We start from the raw sequence: 24,457 nt of genomic DNA, 5'->3' as shown, positions 1-24,457 counted from the left end.
ACGTGAGCTCCACCCTGTGACTATCATATACCAGGATGTGGTTGATGAGTATATTTGGCAAATAGAATTCTTACATCACTGTGGTTTCAATTTCCACTTTGCCCTTGGCAAGAGTGTCAAAGCTAGGTCGTGTCGTTTTCCTCACCTACGATAGGATAGGATGAGAAGCAGCTGGGAGGGAAATTTCTTTTCCAAGTGGGAACTAAAGTTTTGGCAAGACACGCTACGATGAAGGCAGGACGATCATACCATTTGTTAACTTAACCGGGTGTTCTATTCTCATAAATGAATAAAACCCACTCATGAAAAGTAAAAACAATCTTGATAACTAAAACGCACTCCAGACCCTATCTCCATACTCATTAATGCAGACATGGTGAAGCCAAAAACCCGGTTTGATTCTACTAGGCAACAATTTATGAATTCGTAAGGGGAAGGGGGGAAAAGAAAGTAAAACCTGTGAAGGAGGAACCAAGTATCATCCACCAAAGTAAAAATATCTGTTTTGATGTTTATTAGAAGCAACTATTACCATCAACAACCTGTGGATTGCGCTCCTTCATCCATTTCATTAGGTCAGTGACGGGCAATCAAATTGCTTCACGAACTAGCAACTTGGGCCTAGAACTTCTTCGGCGCATTCTACATGATAACTGGTTTGATGTTTCCGCAAGGAGTGGTTTCAGCCCGCTCAACAACTTCGCTCTTTCTCTCAGGGGTCAAAAGCTTCGCAACCTTGTTCACCAAGTCGATAAACTGATGAAATCCAGTGTTGACATCCGTTGAATCCTCGTCAGACAGACAAGGGAAAAAAGTATTGAGACTTGCACTCCAGTCGGCGGTTTGCCCAACTCGGAAACTCCCATTCTGTCCCAACATGTTATCCCATTCTTGGCGGAAAATGGAGGCACCCCATGTTGTTTCGGCTGTTTGGTTCATTTTGTTGCCATCACCGATGGACGGCGGACCTGGGCGGATGGCACGATGATATGTATCGTACCGTGCAAGCTCGAAGATGTATTTAGTACCCTTGAGACGATATCTAAGTGCTGACTTTTCCGTGATTTTGGAAACAGTCGCAATGTTGGAGAACGTCACACGCTGCACTGCGGTACCACGAAGTCCATCGGTGGGACCTCTCTTGAATTGGATAGAGTGATCAAAGCTTTTTAGAGACTGCTCAATGTTAGATTGTTCCTGGAAATCCAAAGCTTTGATTTCCAGCTGCCAGTCGGACCTGTTCGTAGGGCATTAGGATAACATTCTATATCTGACTAATTGTTTCAAGAGACACAGACCTTTCAAAGTCGATAACCCCAATCTGAAGCGGCGGTCGCTTTTCTCCAAGCCCATCATCACTTTGAGGCTTTAGCCAACGTCGATGCGATATCTCAAAAAGGTTTGGTCGATAACGAGATGATTCGAATTCAACCTCCAAACGAAGCAGTGCATTATTAGCGCCTTCAAATTCAATATTTACCGCATAGTGCGGTTTATTGTTTTCTAGAGACTCTATCTGTGGGTCGAACGGCGCAAGAAGGTCTGAAGCTTGTGAGCATCGAGTCATTAGGTCACCGTCAGCGCTTTTGAAACCGAGCCTTAAAGATGCATGATGCGAGATTAGCATAAGCTTCCTCAAACATTCATTCCCCAGGATACATACCCAGGAATTAGGCGACCTTTTGTTCCAGCATAAAAAAGCATACTTCGAAATTCCTCAAAAGAATACAGCTCTTTCGAATTCGGGGGAACTCTGTAATTCTCGAGTACAAATTTCCCGAAATTTATACGCATCCGGACATGACCCGCAAGAAACCGCAAACCGTCAAGGGACTGGTCCACCGCATTACGCAGACGTTGCTCGTTCTTTTTACGAAGCTGATGGCACTGTTCAAGCTCAGCGTCGTCCCATTTGGCTCCATAAAGAAAAGGAGTCGCCTGGATGTTCTGACTACCAGGCTGGCGACATTTCATTAAGCCTACTTCTGCTTTAAAGATGTCAACTGTAGGTGCTTGAACAAGATATAGTTTAGTCTTAACGCTTGTTTCAGCGAGAAGATTAGCCCACTTCGCGCGAAGCCGCTGGACAATCTCGATAATTTTCCCGTGGTCACCGCCGTCGACCCGGATGTATTTCTGGCCGTCTGGAGATTCATCATACAGATAGATATAATAGCCAAATTCCGCACGGATTGGATCCAGAGCTTCCAAGTCTTTGCCAAGGGCCATCTCCAGTGGAAGCTCATCATCTGGCCAAAGGAATAACATCTACGGGAGACATCAACCTATTAGCCCTCTGCCAATATAGGACGAAATAAAAAACATAGAAAACTATACCGTCTCTGGAATTTTGATTGAGGGATCGGGCTTCTGTCTATATTGTTCAATCATCAACTGGCGTTTTTCGTTAATATCATTGCGTATCTCCTTAGCTTTGACGTAACGCGAGATTTTGGCAAAATGGTCCTCCTTCTTTCTGGCTTTATGTATGACGACGAGCAATCAGTAAAATGTACCATGTATCTGTTCTCGCACAATGGATGACAGCCTACCATTGGGTTGGAGGCTATCGCTATTATCAACCGGCCGAGCGCTTGGGTACTGCCTGTGATTTGAACCTCTGGCGTGATCAAAATTGGCTCGAGATGGACGATAGGCGCCGCGGCCTCGAACCCAGACAGGAGTACCCCTACCTCCATGCATCCCACCCCTTGCACCTCTATGCCCTGGCGCTGAGGAATCACCACGGTGATTCAATGGTCCTATATCAACTAATCAGTCTTTGGCTTCTAAAAAAAACCTGGTCATTTTACCGTTGTTTGGTATTCCTTGTTGATGGGGAGCCGTTCCGATATTTTGATGTCTCACAGGGTTGGTTGACCGGGGCGTTGCCAGTTGGTCCTCCAGATTCAACCTCCCTATACGAGAAAGTCAGACAGAGTCCAACGAACCCAGTAGATATAGCTGCGGTAAAGTCAAATTCTAACGGTATGAATGAATTCGCCTACCTCTTGCGGCACGCAGTTCGTATCTTGCTTTACATTAGTACATATGAAATATCCATTGGACGGGAGTTGATATCTCACTGCGCCATTTTATCTTGTTCGAAGTGTAGAAAACGCTCCATTGACGAGTCCAAGTGACAGCAACACTGTCATGAATCGAGGCCAAAAGGTATAACAGAGTGAAAGAGTAGGTCGAGTGGAATAAAATATTCCGTTAAATATTCTTCCAGCATCTATGGTCTGACTTGTGGGAAAGTCCCCAACAGGAAAAGGAACGGAAGCCCCTTGACCCAGGATGTCTTGATGTTGGGAGAAGGTGTCTTCTCTATCACCCCTTAGTGAATATATATTCTAGCAGTCTAGATGCGTAACAGTTTAAAGTGACAGGACAAATGACCACCGGTGAAAGGAAGAGAATAACGAAAGAGGTTGCCAGGGTAGAAACTCTGTCAACAACGCGTGGAGGATAGCCGCAGCTACCCCTGATTAACATGTTCCTTTGAAAGGTTGTAACTGCGAACCAAACATGAAGCAGCAATCTATTCAATTCAATTTCCCACTTCCGTGGGGCATATATATATATACAAGACACAGCCAAATATAGCGATTTGGCAATAATTAGTTACGATGCATCTACTACAAAATATAGATGTTTTATATCTATCAGGATGGTCGATGGATTAACTTATAACACAGTACCTCGGGGTCGGGATATCAATAACCCGACCGACAAACAGCCGCTTAGCTCCAGCCGCCAAAAGCATCGCAGCATCCCCAATGCTCAACTCCGCCGATTCAAACCTCCAATTCCTCCCCGCACTCCCGCATCCATTCTCAAAAGCCCCAATCGTGCACGGCACATAGTCTGCCACCATGTCTGGGAGCCGCGGAGCTCAGTACGTCTCTCAATTGCGGCTTTACCCGGGCGCCCGCCAGAAGTACTCCCTCAGTGTTCCCGAATATAGCAGGGCTAACCATTTCATTCGCTTCCTTTCTTTATAAATATAGGTTCAACCAACATGTGCTCATCGACACAACCCCCATGCCCGATGACATCCCCAAGGTCAAAGAGATCGGGGCCACGTCTGCCCCATTGATGAGCGCGGCGTACTTCATCGGCGACCGCTGCAAGGCATACAATGACGATTACATGAAGTGCAAGACGGAGTCCAACGGGAAGGGCGAGCTGGACTGTCTGAGGGAAGGTCGGAAGGTTACCCGTTGCGCGGCTAGTGTGTACGTATTTGCGTGGACATGAGGGAGGATTTTTGTTGTATGTTGACTAATTTGCTCTCTTGATTTTGTCGTCTAGCATCAAGGATATCAACGAAAACTGCCTCGAGCAATTCAAGACGCATTTTGAATGTCTAGAACAGAATAACCATCACCTATGGCAATGTCGGAGGGCTGAGAACGCACTAAATACTTGCGTGTTTGAGAAGCTTGTATGTGTTGCATTCCTGCCCCAAACAGAGAGGCAAAGAGGATAGAGCACAAACCGGGATATCGATTGCTGACATTTACTCGCGCTTATAGGGTCTAAAGAAAGAAATCCCCGATACCCCCAAGGGCCAGACACCTGTCCATCTGCGAAAGTCCCAAATCTACGCCAATTACTCTGGTCCGCAATATTAGATTTTCTTTTTACTTTTTGTCTTAAGAATAATGAAAAATTGAAACAAAAAAACAACAAAAGGGATCTCGTCTGCTCTGTACATATATACATATATTATTGGTTCGGAATGATCGCATGGTTGCATTCTTGTGAAATACGAGTTCATTCATCACATCAATTCTCGTTTGCGAGCTCGTGGCTTGGTTTAGCCTTTTAGCATGCATACTCTGATTTATATAGAGTGAAGAAACCAGAAAATCGGGCCCTCTACTCGTCTACCTGCAAAGTTATACCTGGAGCTCAAAAGAAAGAGCCAAGTGCAGAGAAAAAGAAAGGTTAAATATATGAACACCCCTGTTACTGCATATCCAGAACCCTCCCCGTCCACTACCACTATACCTCAAAACTTAGATTTCTCCTTCCTCTGCAACCACTCCCTGAGCCTCTGCGAATATTCAGGTAGAGCCGGAGTATGCACCTTATGATGCTCCGCCGTGGCATATATTATCTTCCCATCCTTGGACTCCATCGTGGCGCCTATTAGGGCCATTGTTCGTCCGTGCTGGATGACGTTGGTGCGGATGTAGACTATCGAACCTATATTTGTAAAAAAACAAAAAGGCAGTTGTGTTAAATAACTTGATCAAAAAGAGGGGCTCTCTTTCCTTGCTTGGTGGTTTGCCTGTTTTATGTGTTCACATAGATAGACTCTAGTACATGATACATAATACACGTACTGCAACGTTGACATACCTATAGGCACAGCTTTCAGATAGGAGATGTTGAGTGAGCGCGTGACACCAGCCAGGAACCTAAACGACGTGGGAAACAGGAGCGGTTAGAATAAAAGGTATCCTACGCCGGCCGAATTATTCTGTTTCAGAGAGGGAATGGGACTTATGTAGGTACTTACTCCCAATATCCCTCCTTCGAAATCGGGCTCATGGAGATGGCAGTGCACATGTCTAGATGGGTTTTATTCTTCCGTTAGGTGACTACTAACAAACCTTCGGCAGGAGAATGCCTGATATACGATACTACATATAGATATATGTATAGAGGAAAGGCAGAATAACTTACCAAATATAACACCGTAAGCGCCGCCATGCATCACCCCTATAAACTCCAGTTTGTTTTACTTTCCTTCAGCACATCCCTTCTATATACTCGTATCCTACATGCGGTAGGTTGGGCAGAGGAAAGAGAATAGGGAGATGCAAAATCATTCATGTTCTCCTAACCATTTATATTGGCCCAGAAGTCCGTAATGGGGAGTTCCCAGAGGGCTCTGCCGTCGGGATACGCTTCGATGACCCGCAGGGAATCCATCAGCTGTCTATCGTAGCCCTATATACTCCGTGACAGGAAAGAAAAAGGGGAAATGGTCAGTTAGTTGGTTTTGATGAGGTATAGCATTTTGCTAGGGAGTATTTTCGATAGTGTATGCATCGCTGGGCTGTTTAGAGACAACGAACGGTATCGTCACGGGATAATTATTAAGGGGAAATGGTATGAGGAGAGTATATAAAAGTGTACATGAGGGATTCATTCTCTCTTTTTTTTTTTTTTTTTTTTTTTTTTTTTTGTTGGACTGGGCAAGAAAACTGACTCTAAAATTCTTCTCCTGCATGATTCCGTGATATCTAAACAAAAGATGTCAGTCAGCTGAAATATTGCAAAGGTCATGTAGGGTATCATGACCCCCGGATTCCCCTTTTTCTCTCCTAACACCCCCATTCTCATAGACCGTGGCCAAAATTGTAAATAGAGAGACTGTATCAACTTACATCTCAACCAAGCCTTCAACAGCCTTTTTTGCCTCCTTTCGTGCAGCATCGTCGTTTGCCATTCTTATATATCTTCTCTCACGCGCCGGTTTCCTTTTCCCCTCCTCCCGAGGTCGATATGGTATAGGCAGGCGATATGTGTAGTTGTTTAAAATATAAGAAACAACAAAAGGCTTAAAAAAACCCAACACCCAACCAGAGAAAGGTTGGTTATAGCACACAATATGGTTGCTTGCTGGGGGTAAACAAGATTATATCTTAAGATATATATCTTCCACCCTCGGCGTGGAGGGGTCGAACTAAGCGCGGCCCCGAGGTTCGGTTTCAAAGCAGAAAATCGACTCCTATTTGTCCAAATGATTCAAAACTGGGTGTGCAGAGGAGGTATCATTCATTCATTCATTCATTCACTTATCTATCAATTCAAAATCTCTAACCAAGCCAACAGAAAGAAACCAGTTGCGGCAGGCCGAGCAAAGAAATGTTTTGATATCCATTAATAGCACCGGGTCCCTGCGAAACGGATAGGCAAAACTAGAGAAACCAAGGGTCTTCATAGAATGATTAAGAAAAGATGCCATTCTTGATATGGACTAGCTAGGGCTGGGTTAGCCGTGAAGGCAGATTTCTTGCCCAGTGGAAGGGTTAACTTAATGACATTGCCAGCATTTACCTCGGATTCGTGAGTGTCAGTCACTGGAGATAACTAATCAAGCTTGGAGAGTGGAAATAAATGAAGACGATAGAGCTACTACAATGCAAGGTAGAGGAAAAGAAGAGACAGATGATCGAATGGTGGCAGCATCGAGATAAGCCATTTATATAATACAATGGCTTGCCAGTTCGTCTGTCTCGTCTGATCAGCTGCTTCCATCCATTCAACTAAATAGATTTCTTTCCTCCCTCTCCTATCATGGCTTCTTCTCGTGTTTGGCTCATCACCGGTGCAACTTCCGGGTTCTTGAGAAACATGCGGCCGGCTGCGGCCAGCGAGTGATTGCTGCTTCCCGCAACCCCGAGAAGTTGAGGCTTGATGATGGTGCCGGGCTACTAAGCTCGATCCTAACCAGACCCTCGAGGAAATCAAGGCGGCCATGAAAGACATCGTCACGATATACGACTCTATAGACATAGTGGTTAACAACGCTGGTTATGTTCAGACAGGAATCCTTGAAGAGGTTACCCCCGAAGCCACTTTCCGCCAATTTCAAGTCAATACCTTCGGCCCTCTAAATGGATACTGTGCGGTGCTCCCGTATCTATGTGAAAGAAATCCGGCACCCTGGTTACTATCGGCTCGATGGCGACCTCGCATCCTGTGGTCAGCTGCAACCTATATAATATAATGCTTCCAAAGCCGCGCTGGCTGGCGATTGGCCTTGCCGATGAAGTTGCCTCCTTTGGCATCCGCCACTGTCTCAACTGATGAACCCCAATGCAAAAATCACATCAACTGGTTCTACTGAATGGATTCCTGACTACACTGAAATCAATGCACCGGCTGATAGCAGCTTTGCTAAGTTCCATGCCGCAGAGTTGGGTAACCCTGTTGGGGGTGTGGAGGTTATCTATGATGTTGTTACTTCCTCGGGACATGCTGCTGGGAGAGATCTACTCGCCTTGGGCAGTGATGCTATGGCTGAAATTTCAAAGCCTGCTTCTCAGACTCTCGCCGATCTCAAGGCGTGGCAGGAGATTAGTGTGATAAGCGATTTCCCTGATGGGCAGTAAATATTTAGTTGGGTTATGACTGCTATGTAGAAGACTTTAGAGTCTTTTCTTTTTGAGGCATGTGGGGGGATGTCAATAACAGCAACTATTTCCCAGGGGTGTAAACCTGAAAGTTGGGAACGCGGTATATGCACGCTGACGAGAGAACCTAGCAAAGTACTGTACATTTACAATATATTGTTAGTTATTCCTATATTCCTCGTGAGCTCTGGTATCTTAAGGCAGAGAGTAAGTAAATACTGCAATAAAAACAGCGCTCTATATATGGAGTAAACTCTCTATGCTTCAGTTCCCTCGGTGCATCCATATTCTAATCCACGTAGAATGGAGCTTAGTATTAGACATGCAGATTCGAGGCATTGAAAAAAATAAAAGCTGACATAGGTAGATATATAAATATCTTAACTAGCCTGTGGATAGTATCTATAGAACAAACGAAGGATTTCGTTGCTCTGTTTATATCCTTCGAATTCAGGATGTCCTGTATGTCATCTTCAAATGCCAGTGGGAACCTTCCTGCGTAGAGTTAAATATGCAAGCAATGCAAAGGTAAGAACCCGAGACTCGAATGATTTATTCAGTTTGAAGTCTCCTCTCATGGCTATATGTTGGGCAACAGGATCTCAGGCCTAGCAGCTATAATGCCCCCTCCATCACACTGTGGACGTGTCTAGATACCTCGCGGTATCTCGTCAGCTAACATTTCTTTCATTTTATGTTTTCACGTTTAACAGGGCGAGGATAACACGCCGAACCCCCAACAAGAGAGACACGAGTGATGCTCTTATGAGAAATTCCGAGGCTGAAATCATATATCAGTACTGGATTCAATGGAAGATTTCAACGGCGGATTCGATGGAAGATTCAACAGCAGATTTGATGGAGGATTCAACAGCAGATCTGGATGTGGATGATAATGAGATTGTGAATTCAGTTCTTCTATTCTTTCCATCATATATTTCATCATCATCATCATCATCACATTGATTATCTCACTTGGGAATGTTATATGAATGAAGTTGAAGCTGTCAGAGCTGAAGGAGAGAATATAATCACTGACATTTGAGAGATCTGTATAGAAGAATTGATTGTAGAAGTTGTAGACTCATTCTTCTGATTCTTCTTCTTCTTTCTACACATTAATCATTTTGTCATCTCTCTTGTTCTTTATCTCATTGATAATCACCTGTTCATACAATCTGTATGAGATGTCAGGTTCAGGGGTAGGGATTCACAGATATAGAATCCCCAGACTGAGTCTCTATATCCTTCTCATCCACCTGCTCCTTCATCTCATCATTGACCAGATCCTCTCCATTATCTAGAACTTCTGGAACAGGTCGTTTGGAGAGACTGAGGCACAGGGTAGGAGTCTTTGTACAGGCTTGTGAAGCAGCAGGACAGCGGGCGTTGCGAGGCATATTGAAAAATGGGTTGATTGATATATGTGGATTTGATGATAAAGGTAAGAAAGACATGTATTTGGATGATAATTGATTGAAAAAGACGCGTATTGGATGATAATTGAATGATTCTAGAGAAACATGGATATTTTGATTTTTTTGTGGTGTTTTGCTACTAATTTTCAGGGGGTGCTGGGAAAATTCTGTTTTCGCAAGCAATATGTCCGCCACAATATAAATATACAGTAGCTCCAAAGCCGCCTTCGCCATCCATAACAGAAGCTCTGCAATAAATGAAGCTGCGGCATTTCAGAACTCAATTCCTGCAACCCGGCCACCGTACTAAGTAGAGGAACCTTAGTTATTTCGGATGACAACAGAGCAAAAGGGCATTCGAATGGTTTAACGGCAAATCAACAAAGTAAGCCCGCAAAAGATCTGTAGGCGTTGTTGTGGACGTTTTAACAAATAGCAAAGGCATGGTTCATTCTCTTTCTGCCCGTGGGATCAAATGTGCTGAAAGTTGAACTTCAGACATATGCTGCATGACTTGAGAAGATGCTGGGGATGACATATTATTATATACTGCCATCAGAGGCATGAGCAAGAGTAGCTCTGAGCATTCACACTCCGTAGAGAACAAGACATGTTTTCGTAGAGTCATGGCATGTCAGACAGATGGGCAGAGTAAGACGGTGAGGATACTGTTAGAGAAATCTTTTCCCCTCTTTCGTGGAAAAGATCATTTCTGAGATTGATGGCCACGGATATATGTTATGTATCTACTAATACAGTTAATTGGAAGAGAATGTGTATGCACGTATTGTAAATAAATGTATAGATGAATATCATGACAATAGATCAAGCAGAACGCCGCGGGAGCAAAGCATGTATATGTGTATTCTGCATGGAGAGTGGGCGTATACACCCACCTCAAAAAAAAAAAAAAAAGAAAAGAAACGCTGAAACAGAGGAGAGAAAGAACAAAAGAAAAAGAAGGGATACCTTCTCCCAACCTACCCCTTGCGAAGTAGCAGGAGATAAACCACATCCCCAACCCACAACAAAAAAAAATTAAAAAAAATTAAAAAAAATAAGGAACGACCCCACCTACGGAAACCCTCCCAATCTAAACCCCAACCCCCTTCTCTCCCCCCTCCCAATAACAAGCGCAACTCTCCTCCTCACCTCCTTCCAAATCTCCACCCCGCTCACCTTCTCCTCCAACCGCCTATCCCCCCTCACAACCCGCATCCACACAAGCAAACACCCAAACAGCACAAGATCCCAGCAAACCTGCCGCACCACAACCCACACAAGCCATTTGATCCACGCCCACAGGCTCGAGCGGCGCCGGCTGTTGATCGCCCGCGTCTCCATCTGCTCTCTCATCGCCGCGAGTTCGGCTGTCATTTTCGTCATGGCCTGCTCGACTCGCCGGCGCCAGCGGCGGTTATAAGTGGTGGCTTTGGGTTTCGGGGTATCTTTATCTCGGTCTCGGTTTCTTCCTCTGGGCTGTTGTTGGGTAACGTTATTATGATTATGATTATTATTATTATCCGACCGCACATCTTCGTCGTCATCGTCATTCTCATTGTCGTCGTCGTCTTCAAAAGGGCTATCCCGCGCTTCTTGAAACTCCTCTTCATCCTCGTCATCCTCCTCGTCTTCGTCTTCTTTTTCCTCCAGCCTGTCCCCATCCGGTCCAGCGCCGTGTTCGTCGCCTGCTTTATAATTCCGCCGGCCGCTCCCTGGCACTTCATCATCCGGCTGACTAACAGGGCTAAGAACTCTCAATCTCGAATCCCGCCCAGCATATATCGGCCGTTCCATCCCTTCCTCTGCCGCCGCCGCTTCGCCACGCGATATCCGGCCACCAATGCTTCCATATTGCGAGCCGTAGTTTGATCGGGAGGGCGGGGTGGGGGATGCTACACGGGATGGTTGACGTTGTGGCTGTGAGACGTTGGAGGTGTGGATGGGGCTACCGGATGAGTGGGAGGAGGACGAGTTTGACTTTATCTGATCCCAGACAAACTCAAGCTCGGAGATGAGCTCGCGGGCTTCTGGCGTTGAGGAGGCGTATTTGTTCATTGTGTCGAGTAAAGCAGTGATGTATTGGCGTTTTGCCTCGGTGCGTGATAGATGGCGCTGCGCGTACCAGGCATCCCTAATGGAAGCCGTTTTTGATATGTTAGCTTTCCCACACTTTTGATTGCGCTGATAATACTGTGTTCATTGAAGAGATAGTCATTATTGCAAAAAATAAAGCCTCCCGTAGGGAAGTGAAAAGAAAAACCAAGGGAGGACAGTTAATTTATGCTCATCTCATACCATTTCTCTCTCTCGGCATGTAAATCCGTTTCATCATCGACAGGCCGATCCATGACCCCTTCCACATCGCCCTCTAAAATCACGACCACCCAAAATCAGCACTTTCATATGTCACCATCATTAAGCTTTCGCCGCAACTTTTTTATATTTACTTTTCCGAACTCTGAACAATATAGGGGACAGGAGCGAGGGAGATAAGTACCCATGCTCTGCTTGTATAAGCCATATAACCTCAATCGTTCGGGGAGGGGTGGCCTGGCCGACCCCGATCGGGGGATTCTCTTGACGGTATTGAGAGCATGGACGAATACTCGGTCTAGTGAGGGGCCAGGAAAAGACATAGTTAGCATTGATCAGCGAGTTTGACATCGTTATTCTGCTGGACGGGTGTAATTGCATATAAATATACAGAGGCAGGACGACTCTCGCGTGCGTTTAGCTTCGTCGTGAACATTTGTCGATGTTCGACCTGCTTGAACTTCAAATTTTGCCGCAAGGTTTTTGATGGGAAATAGGGATTTTTGACTTACCGACGGAGTCTGACATGGTGTATTCTCAAAATAAAAAGGGTAGAGGAGACGAAGAAGAATAATTAAGAATGCAATTGGGGTGAGAGGGATATAGAAAGGAAGGGAAGTCGAAAGGAGAGGATGGATAAGTTAGGTTTATATATCAACGGTAGGAATGAGAGAGCGATCAAAAAGAGAGAGAGAAGAGACGAGAAGAGAAAATGACAGTAGAGCTACAGATATCACCCGCGTCTAAAAATCCTCTCTCATTCCTCTTTTTCTCCCCTGTGTGCCCTAGGTTGGTATAGTATGAAGCACACCCCTCCGGTATATCTACCTACGTCGACCAGATAATCAATCCGCAACCCGCCGCTGGAAGATTCAACAAGAGATAACAACTGACAGCAGCCGCAACATCTGGCATCTGGCAGGCTGCTGGTAGCTGATGCGCAACGACACAGCAGGGCTGATGGGGCGGTGTTGAGTGTGAAAGGAGCGCATGATTATGATGCTGGGTTGATTATCAGAAAGTTAACCGCGTTCGTCTCCAAACTTTCCAGCTCCGAACCGCGGCTTCAATAATAGCAGACTTGCGGCCCGCGGCTTAGTCATCCATTCCGGCAAGAAACTTCTTCACATGTTGCAATATCGTGACTCTGTTCTTCGTTCTTTTGCTATTTCTACCAAGATGGATAGTATGTGTATAAATACGTATGGCATTCAAGCAGGAGAGAGTAAGATACTAGTACTCATCTATTTATGAAAAAAACGACTTGCTGAAGGCGGCTATAGAGTGGTGTATTTCTTCTGTTCGATTGCCAGGAGTTTGTACCCCTGGCTGCTCGCGTGCATGTGAAACAGAGCTTCCCACACAACACTTCAAGCAACACCGTAACTTGGCATAACTATACAGCGTAGAGGACACATTCAAAAGCGGGTCTTAATACCCAGCTAGATATTTCTCTTAAAGTACAACAAAAATACATAGGAGGAAGAATCAAAGATCCTTTCATGTCGAAGTCGAATAGCACACCCCTATTACAATGGCCACTTTTATGATTATTATATTTCGTTTAGGCTCATAAGCTCATATATAATCTGAATTATCGACTCCGCATTTTTCGTTTTTCTTCGAATTTCCAATGGGGGGAGGGGGTGTTGTGGTGTCCGTGTTCGTGACTGTGTCTGTGTATAAATTACATATTTTTAACATGCACCAAGACAACAAAATAGTGTAGTGAGTGAAAAACAGCCCCAATTCACTTCCTCTGAAAGAAAGGATGGAGAGAGAATTTATACCAGACCACACAATGTATCATGGCCTCCTGAATGCATAGACACATCCCATATCAATGAACAAACATATAGCGGAAAAGGGGGGTGGATGAGAACAAAGAGTACGAAAATCAAGCACGACAAATGCGGAAAACGAAAAGGATGATTGTAGGACGCAAATAAATGCAACGGGGGAGGATAAAAAAGAAAGAAAAAACAAACTAGCGAATGGGAGTATAAAATAATAAACACGAACAAGAATCGAAAAATATCACAGGTAGTTCGTGGCTAGAATCAGAGGCAAAAAGGGAAAAAAAGGATCACATGAAATGGAGATAAAATAGCAAGTAGGTAATACATCCCATGATAATAGTTAATTAAAGAAGAATGTCCTTCCCTCTTCTTCCCTCTTCTTCCCTCGCAACAAAAAAAAAAAAAAAAAAAAAAAAAAACTTTCGTCAATTTCGCAGATCGCTAAAACCTCCCCGCTCCCATAGCACGCCATAAGAAGTAAGTTAAAGGACAAAGTACATAGCCCACAATTTACGTGCGAATATGCCGTTTTTGAAGAGCACAAACGAACAAAAGAAAACCCACCCAGGGAAATGGGAAATGGGTTGGAAATGGCCCAACGCCAGAAAAACTTTCGCATGTAAGACGGAGCCCAAAGACAACAGGACATTAAAGGTACACCACCAAGAAAAAATAAAAAATGAAGGGACACAAGAAAGGGGGAAAGGAATAATACAGTTCTCAATGTCAGCGGGGGAGATCACAGGCGAAAAAAGGAAGGCGAGAACCCTGAGGTTCCAAAATTTCAAATCATCACTAGGAAAGAAACGCTATTCGTCAAGTATTGAAAAAATTTGTTCTCCCTAGCATTGTAGCAAACGTTGTTCAAGAGGGGAATACCGATTTGATAAAGCATTGAGAAACCGGGATCATCCATTGGCGGGAGGGAGAACAATGTCGAAAGTGAGACGGTAGGGACTATGACGAAGTTGGAACTCCGGTGGCCTGCGATGCACCTCTCCCCCCACGGAACCCTCCTCGTCCACGTCCACCAGTGTAGCCTCGAGTGTAGGCGCCTCTACCACCACGAAGTCCACCATAGCCCCGACCTCTTCCGCGTCCTCGATATCCGCCACGGTAGCCACCATCGATACTTCCTTGGCCAAACGTCTCAATATTCTTCTTCTCCTCCTCACCGCGCCACTCTCTACCACTCGTCTTGCCACGCGCACCTTCTTCACGATCACGGCTTTCGCTCGAGATGTTATCAAAAAATGAAGACGCTTTATTATAGGCTACGTGAGCTCCAGTCCCATTAATTTTGTCTGCACCTTCAGTAGGGTTCGCCCCGTTCACTGCGTGATGTTCGGATTCCCCAAGTGGAGAGCCAGAAGCAATTGCTTCCTTCACGAGGTCTTGTTTGTTAAATTTGGCATTTGCTGACTCGAAATCGTAATCAGTGGTGGGAACTTCAACTTTCTTAGGCTGGGGATGGTGATGGCCTCCACGATGACCACCTCGACCGCCGCGAGTGTTTTGATGTGCACCACGAGGAGCCCGATCCCCGTCAAACGGCTTCATCTCATTCACCTTCTTGGTTACTGTCTCAACCGCTGGATCGCCCGGTTGTGAGCCCTGGGTGGGAGGCTGAGGAAGTTTGGCCATCGCAGCGGCCACAGCAGCGGTAGCCGCCCGGGTTGCGTCCTGCATCGCTGTGGACGTAGCTCGGGTATTTTGCACAGGCGACTGGGTAGTAGCGCTACCTGAGGTACCAGTAACAGTTGCAGCGGTTATACTGGGAACAGCTGGTTTTGAAATAGGTATAGCAGGCACAACCCTTCCAACTTTTGGCCCAACAAGTGGGGTTTTGGAAGGGGTGCTAGATGCCGGTGTAGCTGCAACTGCAGCTGGCAAAATGGGCGCTACACTGGCTACTGGAGCTGCTGCAGCTTGTTTCTGCGCTATCGTTGGGAGAGTGGTAGGAGCAGTGGATTTAGGGGTGGAGGGCTTTGGTTCTGTTGGGGGAGGGGGTTTGGTGGAGGCTGGAGTTACGGGTTTGCCAGGCACCTTGTCACCAACAGGGAGCTCTGAGGTCGGCTTTGGTGCACTTGGCGGCTGGGGAGGTTGGGGACCGCCAGCACGTTGCTGCTGCTGTCCTTGCTGGGGCTGTTGAGGAGGGCCAATGGGCATTTGTGGCTGTGGGAATTGACCAGGTGGCTGTGGAAAGCCTTGGCCAGGAGGAGGATACCATCCTTGCGGAGCACCGTAAGGAGCATTAGGAAAACCAGGACCAGGAGGAAAACCGGGAGGGCCAAACCGCTGCCCATACGGATTATAATATCCGGGGAACGGAGGTTGTTGAGGATAGCCAGGGGGTGGTTGACGCGCACCAGGGGGTGGAGGGGGAAACTGATTTGATTGGCCACGAGGAGGCCCTTGGGCAGGTGCTGGTCGCGTTCCACTCTGTCAATCCTTTTGGTTAATCATGGATCAATGACTTCAAAGCAGTAGTAAGAGGGAGATAAATAACATAAGATCTTGATCAGAAGGAAGGCAACGGAAAGAATCCACATGGGGTTTTGCGCTTTCAGAACAGGTCTGTGATTTACATCCGGAATGTTTCATCATAAGATCAACGGCTAGGTGGGTTTTCGACGACGAATCACCATTATAAGGGAAGTAAAAGTACGGTTTAACTTACACCAAGGATAGCAGGATCATTCGGCACTTGAGGAGGTTCGGGTTGCTGGTTTTCTTTCTGCTCCTCTGCAACACTAATATCCTTTACGTCACTTCCACGGAAGACAATATATTCGTACACGCTAGTAGACGGTGCAATTTCCTCTGCAGGATTGCCACGTCTACCTTCAGTGCCGTGTGAAATGACATTTTCCAGGGCAATGGTAGAGTCCTCTGGGTTTATTTCATGGAGAGTGCCAACGTAGCTGTGACACCAGTCAGCTCCAGAGCCTACGGATCAGCAACGGGATCAAGGAGCCGCTCGAACCGAATATCACTCTTCGATATCAAGTTAAATCGCTGTCTATCGGCCTCGTGTTAGTTTCAAGACCCGAACCTTTAGCTGCGTGATTAAAAAGGGAATCGGGGAATGACGGACCCTATGAAATGGTTCATATCCATGATGAATGAAGGTTCTGCGCGTAGTCGCGCAACTCAGCGGAAAGAGAACAGTACTTCGAACGCCAGAGGAGCGACGAGGCGAACAACGGAAGAAGACAACAGGTAATGAAAACAGGAGGGGATTGTGTGAGAGAGGCGAATTTGAGAGCTGAATTAAGGGGGGTGGAGGGAGATGGGGGTAGGTTGTGTGGATAGAGGAAGCGAAGGAGAAGAGGAAGATGGAAGATGGAAGATGGAAGATGGAAGATGGGAAGATGAAGTGAAAATCCAGCAGAGCTCGTTTTGGTTGTGGAAAAAGGCTCGCTACGGGAAGGCGGAAGCGCCGCTTGAGCAGCTGGAGATCTAGCCTAGTCAGGACTAGCGCTGTTTGTACTGTTTGTCTCTCCATATATAGCGGGGTCCTGGCGGGAGGAAGATTGCTCAATTCACAGTGTAAAGAGGGATACACAATTCGACTGGAATTTTAACAATCTGGATATCCCAGGTGGCTTTGTGAGCCTCTAGGTGAAGGGTTATTTTGCAACGATGGCTCAGTCTTCACATCGGGATGACTTCTTTCAGACAGAGTTGGTCTTCCCTTCTACCCCCCATACCGCAGCTGAAGTTGGCCAGGATGCTGACTTCCCCCGAGCACTTCTCTGGAGGAAATCCGTCGCAAGGCTGAGAAATCAGAAAATTCGAATGGAGACCCTATCAAACTTCAAAGCAAACTACTAGCAATTGTCGCTGATCCCTCCAGCAACTCCTCTATCTACGTTGCTGAGAGTGCAGGGCTTCTCAGAAAAGTGGTGCTTGAAGTAGGTGAGCACAATCCGTGTTGGTCATGGTATGGGTAGAGATGTGTTTTTATTTTTTACTTTTATTGTCTTCAAACCTCCTTCGAAGCTGATTGTTATCTGGGTTAAAAGACAGGTAAAACTACAGCACTTTATCGGGGGCCGACTGCCCCATTAACGAGTATTTGCTTCTCCCCCGACGGCACAACTATCTTTGCTGGGTGCTGGGATAAGACGATATGGAGCTGGGACGTTGCTTCGCGAACGCTAAGACAGAGATACAAGGGCCACGCCGACTTCGTAAAGACCGTCGTATCCCAGAGGCTTGATGGTGAGGATTTACTCCTATCCGGCGGCGCCGATGGTGAAATCATAATCTGGAGCATCCGCACGGGTGAAAGATTACATGTCTTTAGAGATTATAGCCGTGGAGTGCTACACCTCGCCATCGACCCTCTTGTTTCCGATGAAGACCCGACCCGAATTACTGTCTTCAGTTCAGGAAGTGATCGTAGCATTCGACATTTCCCACTTTCCGCCCCATTCAAGGAACAGTCCCTTTCAGAACCAATCCTGGAACATGAGACAAGCGTTTATAAGCTTTTCTTCGATGCAGATGGCGACCTATGGACAGCTTCGGCGGATAAAACTGCCAAATGCATCTCTAGGGAGTCGAAATGGAAAACAGATATGACGTTAGAACATCCAGACTTTGTCAGGGATGTTGTTGTGCATGAACGGGGCGGCTGGGTGGTAACGGGATGTCGGGATGAGGAAGTGCGCGTGTGGAATCGTGCGGTGAGTTAGCAGCTTTTTTCCTCTCGTCTTCCTTTCAGGTATATTTCGTTTGCTAACTGGCTGAAGACTGGAAAATTGCACCATACATACTCTGGCCATTTTGAAGAAGTTAGTGGGCTCCTACTAGTTGGGTCAACTGTTGTTAGTATCAGCATTGATGCCACGATACGACAGTGGTCGCTTGACCCAACTCAGCTTGAAGCGGCCAAAGCAAAGGCTGAAAGTACAGCTCAGGAGGACGAAGAGGTGAATGATATCCCTACATCACTATTAACGGAGGAAGAGGAGAGAGAACTTGCGGAATTGATGGGCCACGACTAGATTTCGGTAAATACTTGTGAAGAAATATGAAAGATATTCATGAATGGAAAGATAAAATCTAATGTCTCCCTGTTGAATCCCTGCGCCAGATGCTTGTTATGTGGACTACGCACTAAATCCTCTTCTACAGCTATGTTCTGATCAGACACAGCAATTCGTTGTAAATGGTGGGTGGGGAAGCCTTCCAGTACAAGCCCGCAAGGGTATCATCAAACGGTCTTCATCCATGCTGCATTGTGTAGAAATGAATAAAATACAAATACTCATTCTGTTTAATATGGTATCGTATCCTGTGCAGTTCGGGCGCAACCCGAAGCTCTCCAGTGGGGTGAGAATTTATATCACGTGCTAGGGTCCCCGGGTTGATCGGCCCTTCTACCAGCAGTGCGCTGGTGGTGACTGAGCTCTTTTGCCCCAGTAGCCTACAGTTGGGCAGTTCCCGTCATTGGATTTCCTCAGCCCGATGTTGCCGTTATCTAAACTGAAGTACTCCGTACGAGTCCCTGCAAAAAGTTTTGTCTCCACACTAAGAATTTATACTGAAATATGCTTACTAGTGTAATAAATCTCCAGGCCACACCACCTAGGATTTAGGCAGTGAGCTAGGCAAGCTAGGCGCATTGGCCTCTATAAGCCCCTAGAGACTCCCTACCCTCTTAATTAAGGGATGGAACGGCAATACTTAATGCCGGTATTAGCATTTCAGCTTAAATTCTTAGCGCAAGTCATCACTTTTCGCTGGAGCCATCCAACCGTCCTCAAGGCATAGGATTGGCATGAGGGCCGGAATATCCTCACCTTATCATTTTTTTTATATCTTGCACTTCTACGTTGCTGGAGAGTACAGCTAAAACAAAGAATAAGCACAAACGAGTTTCCCCTCAGTTCCACTGAGGCACCTTGCCAACTCCCTACACTTGAAGCCCTGTCTGCATTGTACTGTACTATTATTTATTATTATTATTCTTCCATTATACTCATATGCAAGCGGAGCTTATGATGGGTCCTTGCGTGATGTTAAATACAGGCCAAGTGTTGGTTATACAGGAGGAAATACAGGTGTTGAGACCACGCCAAGATAACAAGAACATAGGAAATACAAAGGAGTGACAATTAAATACATGCGATAATAACTTCCCATCCCAGGAACATAGAGCGATTTGTTGGAGCGATTTGTACACCTCTGTATTTATTAGGAACCTGAGGTGCTTGAGTTCCGGATTTAATGTATCCCCTGCGGGTTTCGAACCCACTCGCCTTGGTTTCCCACGCCAAGGCGCTACCAGGTGGCCGCATTAACCATTGTACTGTACTAAACAATCGTCACTCAGATCAAACGCATATATACTGACACGGGAACGTATCCGTTCTATGAACATTATATCTTCGGCTGCAAGGATAAATTTTTATAAAATTGGAAGACGGTCCTCTGTACGAAACTTCAGGGCAACCGTCGGCATGGCTTCCTTATCGCAGAGACGAGCATCAGAGGCGGGGGCGGGAACTGGACTGGCGCATGAGCTTGTCAATCGCCTCAGTCAGAGCAAATCGCCTTATGTGAATACACCCACCAATCTATGAGAAAGGGTGGAATAGCTATTACGCAAATAGAAAAAGTGTGTTAATTTCTTCGTCTAGGTTCGCGGCCACATGAATAACCCAGTCGCCTGGCAAATGTGGGATTCAGAAGCAATTACCTTAGCTAAAAAACTCAACCGCATGGTCTTCCTGAGTATTGGATATTCTGCATGTCACTGTCGGTAACTCGATCCTGTTATTGTACCCTGGAAGCAGCGACGTAACTGACACATTCGGACTTAGGGTGTCATGTTATGGAGAAAGAGTCTTTTATGTCTCCTGAAGTTGCGGCAATACTGAACAAGTCATTTATCCCTATAAAACTGGACCGAGAAGAACGCCCAGATATCGATGAAGTATACATGAACTATGTGCAGGCCACCACTGGTTCTGGCGGGTGGCCGTTAAACGTTTTCCTCACGCCGGATCTAGAACCGGTCTTTGGAGGCACATACTGGCCGGGTCCACATTCCAGTACGTTGCCCGCACTCGGCGGAGAGGGGCATGTTACCTTCATCGACATCTTAGAAAAGCTGCGAGATGTGTGGCAGACACAACAATTGAGGTGTCGTGAAAGTGCAAAAGATATTACGAAGCAGCTCCGTGAATTTGCAGAAGAGGGTACCCACTCTAAGCAGAAGGCTGCGGATGCGGATGAGGATCTTGAGGTTGAGCTGCTGGAGGAATCGTATCAGCATTTTGCGTCGCGGTTTGATCCTGTCAATGGGGGATTCTCCAGAGCACCTAAATTCGCCACTCCGGCCAATTTGAGCTTCCTGATTAATCTTTCTAGATATCCCAGTGCCGTCTCCGACATTGTTGGGTATGATGAATGCGCCCGTGCTCTTGAAATGGCTACCAAAACCCTTATTTACATGTCCCGGGGAGGTATCCATGACCAGATCGGACATGGATTTGCACGATATAGCGTAACGGCAGACTGGAGTCTACCCCATTTTGAGAAAATGCTCTACGACCAAGCCCAGCTGCTGAATGTTTACGTTGACGCTTTTGACTCTGCTCACAACCCAGAGTTACTGGGTGCCATATATGATATCGCAACATATATCACAAGTCCGCCAATATTGTCACCGACAGGTGGCTTTTATTCATCAGAAGACGCGGACAGCCTACCCACCCCGAGCGACACGGACAAGAGAGAAGGGGCATTTTACGTCTGGACACATAAGGAATTCAAACAGATTCTTGGCCAGCGAGATGCGGACGTATGTGCTCGTCACTGGGGGGTGTTACCAGATGGAAACGTCGCGCGAGGAAATGATCCACATGATGAGTTCATAAACCAAAACGTTCTCAGCATCAAAGTTACCCCCGCAAAACTTGCGAAGGAGTTCGGATTAAGCGAGGAGGAGGTTGTTAAGATTATCAAGGCCTCTAGAGAGAAATTGCGTGAATATCGCGAGAGCAAGCGGGTGCGTCCAGGGCTAGATGATAAGATTATCGTCTCGTGGAACGGGCTTGCCATCGGCGCGCTGGCCAAATGTAGTGTTGTACTTGAGAATGTGGATAGAGCCAAGGCACAGGAATTCAGGCTGGCCGCGGAGAACGCAGCGAAGTTTATCAGGCAGAACCTCTTTGACCCTGCATCCGGTCAACTCTGGCGCATCTACCGCGACGGTGAGAGGGGGGATACTCCCGGCTTCGCTGACGACTATTCATATCTCGCCTCTGGACTTATTGATCTCTACGAAGCGACGTTTGATGATGGCTATCTGCAATTTGCAGAGCAGCTACAACGTAAGTTCACAAAAATCACCCACCCTCGATATAAATAATGTGGTCCTATCAAAACTGATCAATCTAACAACCACTCCCCCCTTATCAGAATACCTAAACACATACTTCCTCGCCCAAGGCCCTACCCCTACCCCCTCCCCAAGAACCAGCACAACCACCGAATCCACCCCAGCCCCATCCTCTTCTACAGGCTACTACACCACCCCTTCAACCATCCATCAAGCCTCCGCACACCCCGCCCCGCTCTTCCGTCTCAAAACCGGCACAGACGCCTCAACCCCCTCACCCAACGGCGTCATAGCGCAAAACCTCCTCCGCCTCTCCACCCTCCTCGAAGACGACACCTACAAGCGCCTGGCGCGGGAGACCGTCAACGCCTTCGCAGTGGAGATCATGCAGCACCCATTCCTCTTCGTCGGGCTGCTGGATGTCATTGTCGGGCTAGAGGTGGGCGTGAAGGGGATTGTGGGCGTGATTGGGCAGAGTGATCAGGGCGAAGCCGCTGAAGCTAAAGGCGAGGATGCGGGCGATGTCGAGATGAAGATGGAGGAGAATGCCGCGGGCGAGGCGGCGCCGGTGCCCGTGCCGGTAGTAGCGGCCTCTCCTCTCTTAGCGCGTGAGGTGGTTATTCGCAGGGCACGCGCGGAGGCCGGGGCGGCTGCGTCCACGTCCACTGCGGCCGTTTCTATCATCGATGTACGCACCGCCGGCGATAGTGATGCTGCTGTGTCAGATAGCGTGCGGAAATCCAGCTGGTTGCGGAGACGCAATATTTTACTGAGGGATGTACGGCCTGGGAAGAATTACTTGCTTGTCTGCGAGGCGGGGTCGTGCCGGGTTGTTGATATCTAAAAGGGGGTTTGTATATGCTTTAAACGGACTTTTAATGTTTTAAATGTTTAACAGTTGGAGGTTTTTTTTTTATTTTATTTATTTTTTTATTTTTTTTTGGGTCTCATTTCAACCCCTCTTCTTTTTCTTTTCTTTCTTTTTTCCTTTTTGGGTTGATAAAATAACTGCAACCAGCAGGCTGAGGGGAGAGAGAAAATATCGAGACTTGAGATTTGAGATGCAAGTGAGACGCAAGAGAACAAAAAGCGCTGACCCTAACCAACAAGTTTGAACCTGGTATTATTTTTATTTTTTATTTTATTTAGTTTTCGGTTTTGTGTTTGGATTATTTCGGTTCGCTATGTCATGATGATGCAACCACTCCAATATGTATTCATACTCCTACCTATCTATCTAATCCGTACGTATGTATGTACTGTACAATAATTTCTCAACTCGCATGTTGTTGTGTAGAATCACTGTCTAACTACCTAATCATCTCCCATGGGTTTGCTCAAACAAGTACTGTAACTTGCTTAATCCTTGTCAAAAACGCATGCATTATTGGGTTCTCTGGGCGCTGTCTCAAATGTAAAAAATTCGCTGCATCCTGCTGCTGGTAAGTATAGATCCGAAGCTGCAGTAGTGATAAGGGAGTTTGATCAAAAAACTAGGTCTTTTAAAAAAAGATGATCTGTGGGCAGGCTGCTTGGCTCAAAATCCTCCCCCTCTCCTGTTTATATACGGTCTCAGATGTGGTCAGAGAGCAAGCAGGCAAGCAGGCAAGCAGGCAGGCAAGCAGGCAAGAAAGAAGAAGAACCAGAAGTATTTCGTTCTTCCATTAATTCATTCTCTTCATCCTGCTTTTCTACACCGGTCAATGACTACTTTTCAACTCCATCAGGCAAATCTAGTCTAGCCTGGTCAGTCGACGAGCTTTGGCTTTTTTTATCTTGCTCAATTAGCACATCATCATCGCCGCCATCATGATCACCATCAATCTCCCGTCTCACATTTGTTGGGATGAGGTGAAGACAGATGACATACGCTATATCTATTGTGATAATGGATGAGATGATGTCTGGTGTGTATATATACATACATACTCCGTAGAGAGTAGATAATCCTAGGCAAGATCAGAACCAGGTTATTTGAAACGGCGAGGGGAATGGCAGGAGCAACAATTTCATACCCCATGATACAGTATATTCGCGGGCCCAGACACCGGAAAGGCAAAAAAGAGGAAAAAGGACAAGGAATTTGACGGGGCAAGATTTCGGCCAATTCCTCGATCCATCTAACTACAATTAATCTCTCTCTTGTGGATAAACGAGATTGATGATGGCGATCAGTCGGGGCTCCAAAGGCCCGTAGGCCCTAACTACCTAGTAGTAGTTACCCGGTCGGGCCGGGTAGGGTAGGTAGCACATGTACTGTACGTGTACTCCGTACGCTATATGTGCATTCATTAACTTGTTAAAGGATAACTACTGACGGCTCATGGAAGGTTCAGCTTCTTCTTTTTTATCTCCCTTCTTCTATGTTTCCTCGGTGCTTGACAGGTTGTACTTCACATGTACAGT

At 46.4% G+C, this 24,457-nt stretch overlaps 10 protein-coding genes across 12 annotated transcripts; 5 read left to right on the top strand and 5 right to left on the bottom strand.

Moving 5' to 3' along the window:
• Positions 1–45: 45 nt before the first annotated feature.
• Positions 46–3,626, bottom strand: BDBG_03582 (uncharacterized protein). The gene is made up of 8 exons (XM_002626372.2): positions 3,087–3,626; positions 3,009–3,031; positions 2,814–2,918; positions 2,553–2,762; positions 2,338–2,480; positions 1,664–2,268; positions 1,299–1,598; positions 46–1,237 (listed from the first exon to the last, which is right to left on the bottom strand). The coding sequence occupies exons 1-8, from the start codon at positions 3,125–3,127 to the stop codon at positions 643–645; spliced, it is 2,022 nt and encodes a 673-aa protein (XP_002626418.2). The 5' UTR covers positions 3,128–3,626; the 3' UTR covers positions 46–642.
• A 71-nt stretch (positions 3,627–3,697) lies between these two features.
• On the top strand, positions 3,698–6,148 carry BDBG_03581 (NADH-ubiquinone oxidoreductase 20.8 kDa subunit). The gene is made up of 4 exons (XM_002626371.2): positions 3,698–3,901; positions 4,014–4,241; positions 4,318–4,450; positions 4,542–6,148. The coding sequence occupies exons 1-4, from the start codon at positions 3,879–3,881 to the stop codon at positions 4,638–4,640; spliced, it is 483 nt and encodes a 160-aa protein (XP_002626417.1). The 5' UTR covers positions 3,698–3,878; the 3' UTR covers positions 4,641–6,148.
• Positions 4,643–7,922, bottom strand: BDBG_03580 (uncharacterized protein). Its single transcript, XM_002626370.2, has 8 exons — positions 7,591–7,922; positions 6,408–7,529; positions 6,230–6,263; positions 5,862–5,967; positions 5,701–5,736; positions 5,534–5,585; positions 5,374–5,432; positions 4,643–5,217 (listed from the first exon to the last, which is right to left on the bottom strand). The coding sequence occupies exons 2-8, from the start codon at positions 6,467–6,469 to the stop codon at positions 5,021–5,023; spliced, it is 546 nt and encodes a 181-aa protein (XP_002626416.1). The 5' UTR covers positions 6,470–7,529; positions 7,591–7,922; the 3' UTR covers positions 4,643–5,020.
• On the top strand, positions 7,101–8,447 carry BDBG_16848 (uncharacterized protein). The gene has a single exon (XM_031724719.1). The coding sequence runs from the start codon at positions 7,833–7,835 to the stop codon at positions 8,136–8,138; it is 306 nt and encodes a 101-aa protein (XP_031577823.1). The 5' UTR covers positions 7,101–7,832; the 3' UTR covers positions 8,139–8,447.
• A 223-nt stretch (positions 8,448–8,670) lies between these two features.
• Positions 8,671–9,172, top strand: BDBG_16847 (uncharacterized protein; the record flags this gene model as incomplete). The annotated part of the gene is made up of 2 exons (XM_031724718.1): positions 8,671–8,687; positions 8,873–9,172. 2 exons carry the CDS (start codon positions 8,671–8,673, stop codon positions 9,123–9,125), a joined length of 270 nt encoding a protein of 89 aa, XP_031577822.1. The 3' UTR covers positions 9,126–9,172.
• Positions 9,173–9,355: 183 nt separating this feature from the next.
• BDBG_16846 (uncharacterized protein) lies at positions 9,356–9,592 on the bottom strand (the record flags this gene model as incomplete). The annotated part of the gene is made up of 1 exon (XM_031724717.1): positions 9,356–9,592. Exon 1 carries the CDS (start codon positions 9,557–9,559, stop codon positions 9,356–9,358), a length of 204 nt encoding a protein of 67 aa, XP_031577821.1. The 5' UTR covers positions 9,560–9,592.
• Positions 9,593–10,258: 666 nt separating this feature from the next.
• BDBG_03578 lies at positions 10,259–12,922 on the bottom strand. 2 transcript variants are annotated; one of them, XM_031721312.1, is made up of 4 exons: positions 12,406–12,922; positions 12,028–12,191; positions 11,876–11,948; positions 10,259–11,711 (listed from the first exon to the last, which is right to left on the bottom strand). In XM_031721312.1, the coding sequence occupies exons 3-4, from the start codon at positions 11,926–11,928 to the stop codon at positions 10,652–10,654; spliced, it is 1,113 nt and encodes a 370-aa protein (XP_031577820.1). In that variant the 5' UTR covers positions 11,929–11,948; positions 12,028–12,191; positions 12,406–12,922; the 3' UTR covers positions 10,259–10,651. The 2 variants fall into 2 exon arrangements, with proteins under 2 accessions (XP_031577820.1, XP_031577819.1); XM_031721311.1 differs by having other exon boundaries at positions 12,078–12,191.
• Positions 12,923–12,974: 52 nt separating this feature from the next.
• On the bottom strand, positions 12,975–17,084 carry BDBG_03577 (G2/M transition checkpoint protein Sum2). Its single transcript, XM_031721310.1, has 4 exons — positions 16,790–17,084; positions 16,679–16,714; positions 16,373–16,616; positions 12,975–16,134 (listed from the first exon to the last, which is right to left on the bottom strand). Exons 1-4 carry the CDS (start codon positions 16,810–16,812, stop codon positions 14,650–14,652), a joined length of 1,788 nt encoding a protein of 595 aa, XP_031577818.1. The 5' UTR covers positions 16,813–17,084; the 3' UTR covers positions 12,975–14,649.
• A 121-nt stretch (positions 17,085–17,205) lies between these two features.
• Positions 17,206–19,279, top strand: BDBG_03576. 2 transcript variants are annotated; one of them, XM_031721308.1, is made up of 4 exons: positions 17,206–17,378; positions 17,444–17,609; positions 17,721–18,386; positions 18,453–19,279. In XM_031721308.1, the coding sequence occupies exons 1-4, from the start codon at positions 17,338–17,340 to the stop codon at positions 18,705–18,707; spliced, it is 1,128 nt and encodes a 375-aa protein (XP_031577816.1). In that variant the 5' UTR covers positions 17,206–17,337; the 3' UTR covers positions 18,708–19,279. The 2 variants fall into 2 exon arrangements, with proteins under 2 accessions (XP_031577816.1, XP_031577817.1); XM_031721309.1 differs by having other exon boundaries at positions 17,444–17,638; positions 18,453–18,990.
• Positions 19,280–19,286: 7 nt separating this feature from the next.
• Positions 19,287–22,960, top strand: BDBG_03575 (DUF255 domain-containing protein). Its single transcript, XM_031721307.1, has 4 exons — positions 19,287–20,264; positions 20,346–20,463; positions 20,529–22,043; positions 22,132–22,960. Exons 1-4 carry the CDS (start codon positions 20,079–20,081, stop codon positions 22,893–22,895), a joined length of 2,583 nt encoding a protein of 860 aa, XP_031577815.1. The 5' UTR covers positions 19,287–20,078; the 3' UTR covers positions 22,896–22,960.
• The last annotated feature ends 1,497 nt before the right edge of the window (positions 22,961–24,457 follow it).

This window comes from Blastomyces gilchristii, assembly GCF_000003855.2.
Source record: "Blastomyces gilchristii SLH14081 genomic scaffold supercont1.5, whole genome shotgun sequence".
Taxonomy (NCBI): domain Eukaryota; kingdom Fungi; phylum Ascomycota; class Eurotiomycetes; order Onygenales; family Ajellomycetaceae; genus Blastomyces; species Blastomyces gilchristii.
This window is presented reverse-complemented; position numbering and strand designations above follow the sequence as displayed.

What these genes read in the sequence shown, in the direction of transcription:
- BDBG_03582 (XM_002626372.2), bottom strand. Translation starts at nt 3,127, where the DNA reads ATGGAGCGTTTTCTACACTTCGAACAAGATAAAATGGCGCA. An exon ending in ACAAGGAATACCAAACAACG is followed by an intron (nt 2,763 to 2,813) that starts GTAAAATGACCA and finishes TAGTTGATATAG; the next exon opens with GACCATTGAATCACCGTGGT. An exon ending in GGGGTTATCGACTTTGAAAG is followed by an intron (nt 1,238 to 1,298) that starts GTCTGTGTCTCT and finishes CCCTACGAACAG; the next exon opens with GTCCGACTGGCAGCTGGAAA.
- BDBG_03581 (XM_002626371.2), top strand. Translation starts at nt 3,879, where the DNA reads ATGTCTGGGAGCCGCGGAGCTCA. An exon ending in TCTGGGAGCCGCGGAGCTCA is followed by an intron (nt 3,902 to 4,013) that starts GTACGTCTCTCA and finishes TTATAAATATAG; the next exon opens with GTTCAACCAACATGTGCTCA. An exon ending in CTTGCGTGTTTGAGAAGCTT is followed by an intron (nt 4,451 to 4,541) that starts GTATGTGTTGCA and finishes TCGCGCTTATAG; the next exon opens with GGTCTAAAGAAAGAAATCCC.
- BDBG_03580 (XM_002626370.2), bottom strand. Translation starts at nt 6,469, where the DNA reads ATGGCAAACGACGATGCTGCACGAAAGGAGGCAAAAAAGGCTGTTGAA. An exon ending in GTTGAAGGCTTGGTTGAGAT is followed by an intron (nt 6,264 to 6,407) that starts GTAAGTTGATAC and finishes TCTTTTGTTTAG; the next exon opens with ATATCACGGAATCATGCAGG. An exon ending in TCGAAGGAGGGATATTGGGA is followed by an intron (nt 5,433 to 5,533) that starts GTAAGTACCTAC and finishes CACGTCGTTTAG; the next exon opens with GTTCCTGGCTGGTGTCACGC.
- BDBG_16848 (XM_031724719.1), top strand. Translation starts at nt 7,833, where the DNA reads ATGAACCCCAATGCAAAAATCACATCAACTGGTTCTACTGAATGGATT.
- BDBG_03578 (XM_031721311.1), bottom strand. An exon ending in CTTATACAAGCAGAGCATGG is followed by an intron (nt 11,949 to 12,077) that starts GTACTTATCTCC and finishes TCGTGATTTTAG; the next exon opens with AGGGCGATGTGGAAGGGGTC. An exon ending in CATGCCGAGAGAGAGAAATG is followed by an intron (nt 11,712 to 11,875) that starts GTATGAGATGAG and finishes GGCTTCCATTAG; the next exon opens with GGATGCCTGGTACGCGCAGC.
- BDBG_03577 (XM_031721310.1), bottom strand. Translation starts at nt 16,812, where the DNA reads ATGGATATGAACCATTTCATAGG. An exon ending in GATATGAACCATTTCATAGG is followed by an intron (nt 16,715 to 16,789) that starts GTCCGTCATTCC and finishes CGAGGCCGATAG; the next exon opens with ACAGCGATTTAACTTGATAT. An exon ending in ATATCGAAGAGTGATATTCG is followed by an intron (nt 16,617 to 16,678) that starts GTTCGAGCGGCT and finishes CTGGTGTCACAG; the next exon opens with CTACGTTGGCACTCTCCATG.
- BDBG_03576 (XM_031721308.1), top strand. Translation starts at nt 17,338, where the DNA reads ATGGCTCAGTCTTCACATCGGGATGACTTCTTTCAGACAGA. An exon ending in GATGACTTCTTTCAGACAGA is followed by an intron (nt 17,379 to 17,443) that starts GTTGGTCTTCCC and finishes ACTTCCCCCGAG; the next exon opens with CACTTCTCTGGAGGAAATCC. An exon ending in TGCGCGTGTGGAATCGTGCG is followed by an intron (nt 18,387 to 18,452) that starts GTGAGTTAGCAG and finishes AACTGGCTGAAG; the next exon opens with ACTGGAAAATTGCACCATAC.
- BDBG_03575 (XM_031721307.1), top strand. Translation starts at nt 20,079, where the DNA reads ATGAACATTATATCTTCGGCTGCAAGGATAAATTTTTATAAAATTGGA. An exon ending in GTCAGAGCAAATCGCCTTAT is followed by an intron (nt 20,265 to 20,345) that starts GTGAATACACCC and finishes TTCTTCGTCTAG; the next exon opens with GTTCGCGGCCACATGAATAA. An exon ending in TGGATATTCTGCATGTCACT is followed by an intron (nt 20,464 to 20,528) that starts GTCGGTAACTCG and finishes ATTCGGACTTAG; the next exon opens with GGTGTCATGTTATGGAGAAA.